Below are 9,596 nucleotides of genomic sequence, written 5' to 3'. Positions count from 1 at the left end.
AATCCAGAATCCTATTTTAATCAGCAGGTAACTCCCCACCCCCCGTGATAATTTTCAGTCAGTGTTTCAGCCCCACCCTGTCGGTCATTTTAACTCTGCCTGTCACTCCCACACTCTTGTCAGTGTATCACTCCCTCCCTGCCGGGCATGAGGGACAAGGTGACCACAGCCATCTTAATTCCACCCATCGCCCCCTCCCTGGCACCCATTGTCACTCAGCCCATCACTTTCTCCCCAGAGACCATTTTCAGTCAACCTTTCAGTCACTCGTCAGTGACCAATCTAAATCCTTCTGTCGCTCCCTCCCTATTCACCATTTTCAATCAGGGGGGCAGGAGGGGGACAGATAGCCAGAATGGGAGTTCGGTGGAGATGAGATCCTGGGCACCCAGACTCTGCCAGTCCGACCTCCCTCAGCCTGGAGCTGAGACGCTACTGTGTCAGTGTGAGGAGCTCCGACCCACTGTTGCAGTGCACAGGGTGCGGGGGGCAGCAGAAACCTCAAATAAAACTCGAGTCCAACACCAAGACAGGAAGTTACAGCGGTTTATTGATTTCATCATGACAAATGTAAATTGAACAATGTGTGAGCTGCTGACGTGCGGGAATAAATAAGCTGCTCCCGACTCTCTCACAGTCACACACAATTAACTGACCGGCGACAACGAGCGACAGTTAGAATAATCAGTCCCGTTTCTCACCGTCACTCTGCATCGGGGAACCGATGATTATAAAATCACACTTCAGGGCCGTGTCCGGGATCGCTGCAGATCCAGGGTCACTGCCGAGGGATTTGTCAATTTAACAACATTATATCGGCCAGACTGCCGAATGCACCGTCCTCAGCAAAAGGAGCAAAAGGATTCTCTCCCGGGATAATCCCACCCCGGGAAACCGGTGTCCCAGACTGAGCCCCGGACCCCCGGGCTCTTCCTGTCTGGGTAATTCTCCGGGGTGTCACGTGGGAGAGCCTCGAACCCGCACATCCGGCGGAAGCTGACCCGCCGGACAACAGGCGGAATGACGTCACGGCGGGACCGTTCCAAGCGACACACAGCGCGAGACCTGAGCCGGTTCAGTTAAAACTGTTGAGAGTTGAACCAGGCGCGCGGCCATTAAAGGTAAGGGCGGGAATTAAAGGGGAGGGCGGGGAATCGACCAAATGTCCCCATCCCGCGGGCGGGGATGTTCACACATTCAGATGTTCACACGGCCACTCTCAGTCCGGGTCTGGATTCCCGCAGAGATCCCAGTTCCTTCCTCCCGGTCACACTGAACCGATTCCCCCCCAGCCTGAAACAGATGGGAGAATAAAGATAAAATAAACAGATTACACAACAGTGTCAGTAACAGGGACTGGGGTTAATGTTTCAACAACACTCACAGACAAATATCACCAGAAAACCCGCGGATCCGCTGATATTTTATCACATTGAACATGAACACAAACACTCACTCGATCTGCTTCAGTCTCGGGAGGGTCAGTATGAGGCGGTGGAGAGCGGGGACAGATCCGTCTGTCAGAGAGTTAAATTCCAGGTTCAACTCCGTCAGTGATGGGTTTGTACTGAGAGCGGAGACGAGATCCTCGGCACCAGAATCTGTGAGACCGACCTCCCTCAGCCTGGAGATGAGAGAGAGTGAGGGTGAAGGACACAGAGAGACAGGAGACGGAACAAATCCCCAGTGTTTATCAGTAACACAATTACTGATCACATTAATGTTCAGTGTCAGACACCCAGTGACTGTAAACACAATCTCCCACAGTCTAGTTCTTACCACAGTTTCTGTATTTTACACTCCGGGTCCCTCAGAGCCGCAGACACCAGTTTCACTCCTGAATCACCAAGTTTATTAGAACCCAGGTTCAGCTCCGTCTGTGATCGGATTGTACTGAGAGCAGAGGCGAGATCCGCGGCTCCAGAATCTGTGAGACCGACATCCCACAGCCTAGAGATGACAGAGAGTGAGGGTGAAGGAAACAGAGAGACAGGAGACGGTAGAAATCCCCAGTGTTTATCAGTAACACAATTACTGATCACATTAATGTTCAGTGTCAGACACCCAGTGACTGTAAACACAATCTCCCACAGTCTGGTACTTACCGCAGTTCCTGTATTTTACACTCCGGGTTCCTCAGAGCCGCAGACACCAGTTTCACTCCTGAATCTCCCAGTTTATTATCACTCAGGTTCAGCTCCGTCAGTGATGGGTTTGTACTGAGAGCGGAGACGAGATCCTCGGCACCAGAATCTGTGAGACCGACCTCCCTCAGCCTGGAGATGAGAGAGAGTGAGGGTGAAGGACACAGAGACACAGGAGACGGTACAAATCCCCAGTGTTTATCAGTAACAGAATTGCTGATTTTTTTCTTCAGCACGACTGTGCAAGTCAGCCAGTGAAAACAGCGAGAAGAGTTTAAAAGGAAGACAGATTTACAGAGTGAGCGTCAGAGGAGCGGGAGACAGAGTAGGAAGGCTTTGGCTCAACGGGGCTTCGGCGATAAAGGGTCGAGGCGAGGTAGGTTATCTGTTGACAATACAGACAGAGAGTATGTGTGTGAGGCTGGTTTTCTGTGCTCGGTGTCAGATGTGGGAGATCCTGGAGACTCCCAGCCTCCTGGACGGCAACATCTGCACCCGGTGTGTCGAGCTGCAGATCCTTAGGGACCGAGTTAGGGAACTGGAGATGCAGCTCGGTGACTTTCGTCTGGTCAGGGAGAGTGCGGAGGTGATAGAGAGGAGCTACAGGCAGGTGCTCACACCGGGGCCACGGGAGACTGAAGAAGTGGGTCAGAGTCAGGACAGGGAAGGCCAAGAAGCATGTACTAGAGAGTACCCCAGTAGCTGTACCCCTTGACGATAAGTACCCCTGTTCGAGTACTGCCGGAGGGGGATGGCCTATGGGTTGGGGAGCATCAGTGTCAGTGCCTCTGGCACAGAGTCTGGCCCTGTGGCTCAGGAGGGCAGGGAAAGGAAGAGGAAGGCAGCAGAGATAGGGGACTATAGTCAGGGGGTCAGACAAACGATTCTGTGGACGCAGGAAAGAAACTCGGATGGTAGTTTGTCTCGCAGGTGCCAGGGTCCGGGATGTTTCTGATCACGTCCAAGATATCCTGCAGTGGGAGCGAGAACAGCCAGAGGTCGTGGGACATATTGGTACCAGTGACAGGCAGGAAAAGGGAAGAGGTCCTGAAAACAGACTACAGAGAGTTAGGAAGGAAGTTGAGAAACAGGACCTCAAAGGTAGTGATCTTGGAATTACTGCCTGTGCAACATGACAGTGAGAATAAGATTAGGATGAGGTGGAGGATAAACGCATTGACTGAGGGATTGGAGCAGGAGGCAGGGATTCAGATTTCTGGATCATTGGGACCTCTTTTGGAGCAGGTGTGACCTGCACAAAAATGACGGGTTGCACTTGAATCCCGGGGCACCAATATCCTGGCAGCAAGGTTTGCTAAGGCTACTGGGGAGAGTTTAAACTAGAATTGCTGGGGGGAGGGAACCAAATTGATGTGATGGAGGAGAGGAAGGTTGGCTCACAAATAGAGAGAATTTGGAGACAGTGTGAAAGGGAGGATGCGCAGGTGATAGAGAAGGGAGGCACTCAGTCCGATGGTTTGAGATGTGTCTATTTTAATGCAAGGAGTATGATGAATCGAACGGATGAGCTTAGAGCGTGGATCAGCTCTCGGAGCTATGATGTGGTGGTCATTACAGAGACTTGGATGGTGCAGGGGTAGGAACGGCTGCTTCAAGTGTCAGGATTTAATTGTTTCAGAAAGGAGAGGGAGGGAGGCAAAAGAGGTGGGGACCTGTCACTGTTGATCAGAGATAGTGTCACGGCTACAGAAAAGGAGGAAGTCATGGAGGGTTTGTCTAAGGTGTCTCTGTGGGTGGAAGTTAGGAACAGGAAGGGGTCAGTAACTCTACTGGGTGTTTTGTGTAGACCACCCAATGGTAACAGGGACATCGAGGAGCAGATAGGGAGACAGATTCTGGAAAGGAGTTTTAATAACAGGGTTGTTGAGGTGTGAGGTTTTAAATTCCCAAATATTGATTGGCATCTCCCTAGAGTGAGGGGTTTAGATGGGGTGGAATTTGTTAGGTGTGTTCAGGAAGGTTTCTTAACACAATATTTAGATAAGCCTACAAGAGGAGAGGCTGTGCTTGATCTGCTATTGGGAAATGAACCTGGCCTGGTGTCAGGTATCTCAGTGGGAGAGCATTTTGGAGATAGTGATCACAGTTCTATCTCTTTTACCATAGCATTAGAGAGGGATAGGATCAGGCAAGCTTGGGAAACCTTTAATTAGAGTAAGGGAAACTATGAGCCTATAAGGCTGGAACTTGTAAGCATAAATTGGAAACAGATGCGCTCAGGGAAACATACTGAAGAAATGTAGAAAATGTTCAGGGGATATTTGCGTGGGGTTCTGAGTTTGTACGTTCCAATGAGACATGGAAAGGATGGTAGGGTACAAGATCCATGGTGCACAAAGGCCGTTGTAAATCTAGTCAAGAAGAAAAGAAGAGCTTATGAAAGGTTCAAAAAACGAGGTAATGACATGAATCTGGAAGATTATAAGGCTCGCAGGAAGGAGCTTAAGAGTGAAATCAGGAGAGCTGAAGGGACTATGAGAAGGGCTTGGCAGACAGGATTAAGGAAAACCCCAAAGCATTCTGCAAGTATGTGAAGAGCAAGAGGACAAGGTGTGAAAGAATAAGACCAAACAAGTGTGACAATGGAAAAGTGCGTATGGAACCAGAGGAAATAGCGGAGGTATTTAATGAATCATTTGCTTCAGCATTCATGACGGAAAAGGATCTTGGCGATTGTAGGGATGAATTGCAGTGGACTGAAAAACTTGAAAATGTAGTTATTAAGAAAGAGGATGTGGTGGAGCTTTTGGAAAGCATCAATTTGGATAAGTCACCGTGACTGGAAGAGATGTACACCAGGCTACTGTGGGAAGCGAGGGAGGGGATTGCTGAGCCTCTGGCAATGATCTTTGCATCATCAATGAGGATGTGAGAGGTTCCGGAGGATTGGAGGGTTGGGAATGTTGTTCACTTATTCAAGAAAGTGAGTAGGGATAGCCCAGGAAATTATAGGCTAGTGAGTCTTACTTCAGTGGTTGGTAAGTTGATGGAGAAGATCCTGAGAGGTAGGGAGAGGCAAAATATGATTAGGAATAGACAGCAAGGCTTTGTGAAAGGCAGGTCGTGCCTTACGAGCCTGACTGATTTTTTTGAGGATGTGACTAAACACATTGATGGAGGTAGAGCAGTAGATGTAGTGTATATGGATTTCAGCAAGGCATTTGATAAGGTACCCCATGCAAGGCTTATTGAGAAAGTAAGGAGGCCTGGGATCCAAGGGGACATCGCTTTGTGGATCCGGAACTGACTTGCCCACAGAAGGCAAAGCGTGGTTGTAGATGGGTCATATTCTGCATGGAGGCCGGTGACCAGTGGAGTGCCTCAGGGATCTGTTCTGGGACCCCAAGTCTTTGTGATTTTTATAAATGACCTGGATGAGGAAGTGGAGGGATGGATAAGTAAATTTGATGATGACACAAAGGTTGGGGGTGTTGTGGATAGTGTGGAGGGTTGTCCAAGGTTACAACGGGACATTGATAGGATGCAAAACTGGGCTGAGAAGTGGCAAATGGAGTTCAACCCAAATAAGTGTGAAGTGGTTCACTTTGGTAGGTCAAATATGATGGCAGAATATAGTATTATTGGTAAGTCTTGGCAGTGTGGATGATCAGAGGGATCTTGGGGTCTGAGTACATAGGACACTCAAAGCTGCTATGCAGGTTGACTCTATAATTAAGACGGCGTACAGTGTAATGGCCTTCAGCAGTAGTGGGATTGAGTTTAAGAGTTGAGAGGTAATGTTTAAGAGTTGAGAGGTTATGAAGGGGATAGATCGAGTTGACGTGGATAGGCTTTTTCCGTTGAGAGTAGGGGAGATTCAAACAAGAGGACATGATCTGAGAGTTAGGCGGCAAAGGTTTAAGGGTAACACGAGGGGGAATTTCTTTACTCAGAGAGTGGTGGCTGTGAATGAGCTTCCAGTAGAAGTGGTAGAGGCAGGTTCAGTATTGTAATTTAAAGTAAAATTGGATAGGTAAGTAGACAGGAAAGGAATGGAGGGTTACGGGCTGAGTGGGAGCCAGTGCGAGTAGGTGAGAGTAAGCGTTTGGCATGGACTACAAGGGCTGAGATGTCCTGTTTCCATCCTGTAATTGTTATATGGTTATATGTTGCAGCACTATAGGACCCTGGTCAGACCCTACTTGGAGTACTGTGCTCAATCCTGGTGTCCTCACTATAGGAAGGACGTGGAAACCATTAGAAAGGGTGCAGAGGAGATTTACAAGGATTTTGCCTGGATTGGGGACCAAGCCTTATGAGAATAAGTTGAGTGAACTCAGCCTTTTCTCTTGGAGAGACAGAGGATGAGAGGTGATTTGATAGAGGCGTACAAGATAATGAGAGGCATTGATCATGTGGTTCGTCAGAGGCTTTTCCCCAGGGCTGAAATGGTTAGCACAAGAGGGCATAGTTTTAAAGTGCTTCGAATTAGGTACAAAGGAGATGTCAGGGGTAAGATTTTTTTACGCAGAGATTGGTGAGTGCGTGGAAAGGGCTGCTGGAGGCGGAAACGATAGGGTCTTTTAATTCCAGAATGGCTACATGGAGCTTAGAAATATAGTGGGCTATGGGTAAAACCGAGGTAATTATAAGGTAGTGACATGTTCGGCACAGCTTTGTGGGCCGAAGGGCCTCTATTGTACTGTATGTTTTCTATGTTTCTTTGTTTTTGCTGATCACATTAATGTTCAGTGTCAGACACCCTGTGACTAAACACAATCTCCCACAGTCTGGTACTTACCGCAGTTTCTGTATTTTACACTCTGGGTTCCTCAGAGCCGCAGACACCAGTTTCACTCCTGAATCTCCCAGTTTATTCTGCCCAAGTCTAAACACAAACAGACAGATTGATGAACAAAGTGATTCAAACCGTGGGTTTAGCGGAATTTCTCTCGCTCGGATATTTCAGGAAACATTAAAACCTTCAGTAAATCACTGATCGGAGTTCCCATCTCAGTCATTGCCCCTCACTGCCCAGCTCCAGCGTATTCACCAAATGTCGGTAATTTAGTTTGTCGGTGTGACCCTGTAAACTCTCTCATTTCCAGATGGCTAAACAAAATGTTCCTAACAGAAAAGCAGAAATGTCAATGGGACACAGTGAAATAGACCCACCCGAGCTAAAGGGATGGGGAAGAGAGATCCCACAAGAAGAATGGAGGATGGGAACAGAGAACCCACACGAGAAAGGGTGATGGTGAATAGAGATCCCACAGGAGGAAGGGGATGGGCAAGAGAGATCCCCCAGGAGGAAGTCAGATGGACGAGTGATCCCAAAGGAAGAAGGGTGATGGGGAAGGGATATCCCACAGGAGGAAGTGGGATGGGGAAGAGAGATCCCACAGGTAGAAAGGGGGTAGGGAAGATAAATCCCACCGGAGGAAGGGGGATGGGGATGAGAGATCCCAAAGGAGGAATGGCGAAGGGGAAGAGATAAATCAGCGGAGGTAGGGGGATGGGGAACAGATCCCACAGGAGGAAGGGGGATGGGTAAGAAAGATCCAGCAGGAGGAAGGGGGGAAAGAGAGATCCCACAGGTGGAAAGGGGTGGGGAAGAGATAGATTTCTCAAGAGGAAGGAAGATGTGGAAGAGAGATGCCAAAAGAAGAGTAGGGGATGGGAACAGAGGCCCCACACGAGAAAGGGTGATGGTGAATAGAGATCCCGCAGGAGGAAGGCGGATGTGGAAGAGAGATTCCACAGGAGGAAGTCAGATGAACGAGTGATCCCAAAGGAGGAAGGGTGATGGGGAAGAGATATCCCACAGAAGGAAGGGGGTGGATAAGAGAGACCCAACGTGAGGAAGGGGGATGGGGTATCGAGATCCAACAGCTGGAATGGGGATGGGGAAGAGAGATCCCACAGGAGGAAGGGGGATGGGGAAGAGATAGATCCCTCAAGAGGAAGGCAGATGTGAAGAGAAATCCCAAAAGAAGAGTGGTGGATGGGAACATAGGCCCCATACGAGAAAGGGTGATGGTGAATAGAGAACCCGCAGGAGGAAGGCGGATGTGGAAGAGAGATTCCACAGGAGGAAGTCAGATGGACGAGTGATCCCAAAGGAGGAAGGGTGATGGGGAAGGGATATCCCACACGAGGAAGGGAGTTTGGGAAGGAGAGTGCATGAAGGGGGAATGGGAGGAGAGATCCCACAGGAAGAAAGGGGGTGGGGAAGATAAATCCCATTGGAAGAAGGGGGATGGGGATGAGATGCCACAGGAGGAAGGGAGATGGGAAAGAGGGATCCCACAGGAGAAAGGGGATGTGGAAGAGAAGTCCCACGGGAGGAAGGGGGATGTGGAAGGGAGATCCCACAAGAAGAGTGGGGGGATGGTAACAAATGCTCCACTGGCGAAGGTGGATGGGGAAAGAGATCCCAGACGAAGAAGGCGGATGGGGGAGAGTGATCCCACTGGAGGAAGTGGGATGGGGAAGAGAGATTCCCACAGGATGAACAGAGGTGGAGATGAAAAAAGATCAAGGGAGTGAGGAAGGGGATGTGGGAGAGTCATCCCACAGAAAGAAGGGGGATGAGGAAAAGCCATTCTACAGGAGGAAGGAGCATGAGGAAGAGAGATACAGCAGGAGGAAGTGTGATGGGGTAGAGTGATCCTACGGGAGGAGGGGAGCTGAGAAAGTCAGATGCCACAGGAAGAGGGGAATGGGAGCAGAGACCCATCAGCAGGAAGGGGGATGGGGAAGAGAGATCCCACTGGAGGAAGGGAGATGAGAAAGACAGATGCCACAGGAGGAGGGGAATGGGTACAGAGGCCCATCAGCAGGAAGGGGGACGGTTAACAGGAGGAGGTTGGATGGACGTGCGATCTTAAAGCAGGAAGTGGGATGTCGAAGGCAGATCTCACAGGAGGAAGGGCGATGGGGAATAGGGATCCGACAGGAAGAGGAGGGACGTGGAAGAGAGATCATACAGGAGGAAGGGGTTTGGGGAAGCAGGATCCCACAGGAGAATGTCAGTTGCGGAAGGTACATCGCACAGGAAGAAGGGGGATGGGGAATGGGGATCCCACAGGTGGATTGCTACCCATGCCACGTGCTAGTGAGGCTGGAAAAAGGAAGATAATGCAACTAAATACGTGGCTGAGGGGATGGTGCATGAGGGAGGGGTTCATGTTTCTGGACAATTGGGCTTTCTTCAAGGGGAGGTGGGACCAGTTCGAATTGGACAGTTTGCACCTGAACTGGAGGGGGACTAACATCCTTGCCGGTAGGTTAGCAAGTTCTGCTCCGGGGGTTTTAAACTAGATTGCAGGGGGAGGGGAACCGGAGTGTTAGAGCAGATAGTGAGGTGGAGGAGGATAAGCGTCATGCGAGGACTGCTTGTATAGACAGATATCAATGGTTTGTACGTGACAGAAATGTTCTCAGGTGCATCTATTTCAATGCAAGGAGTTTTGTACGTAAGGCCGATCA

General features: G+C 49.7%; 1 protein-coding gene across 3 annotated transcripts in view; it reads right to left on the bottom strand.

The window, feature by feature from the left end:
- Nucleotides 1-551: 551 nt before the first annotated feature.
- LOC140722977 (NACHT, LRR and PYD domains-containing protein 3-like) overlaps nt 552-9,596 on the bottom strand; it is a 52,075-nt gene continuing 43,030 nt past the window's right edge. For all 3 annotated transcript variants that reach the window (XM_073037600.1, XM_073037601.1, XM_073037602.1), the window contains 5 exons: nt 6,907-6,993; nt 2,106-2,276; nt 1,780-1,950; nt 1,457-1,624; nt 552-1,293 (listed from right to left, as the gene is read on the bottom strand). In XM_073037600.1, the coding sequence (XP_072893701.1) occupies nt 1,206-1,293; nt 1,457-1,624; nt 1,780-1,950; nt 2,106-2,276; nt 6,907-6,993 (685 nt within the window). In that variant the 3' untranslated portion in view covers nt 552-1,205. The remainder of the gene's footprint in view (nt 1,294-1,456; nt 1,625-1,779; nt 1,951-2,105; nt 2,277-6,906; nt 6,994-9,596) is intronic.

This window comes from Hemitrygon akajei, unplaced genomic scaffold (assembly GCF_048418815.1).
Source record: "Hemitrygon akajei unplaced genomic scaffold, sHemAka1.3 Scf000096, whole genome shotgun sequence".
NCBI classification, from domain to species: domain Eukaryota; kingdom Metazoa; phylum Chordata; class Chondrichthyes; order Myliobatiformes; family Dasyatidae; genus Hemitrygon; species Hemitrygon akajei.
This window is presented reverse-complemented; position numbering and strand designations above follow the sequence as displayed.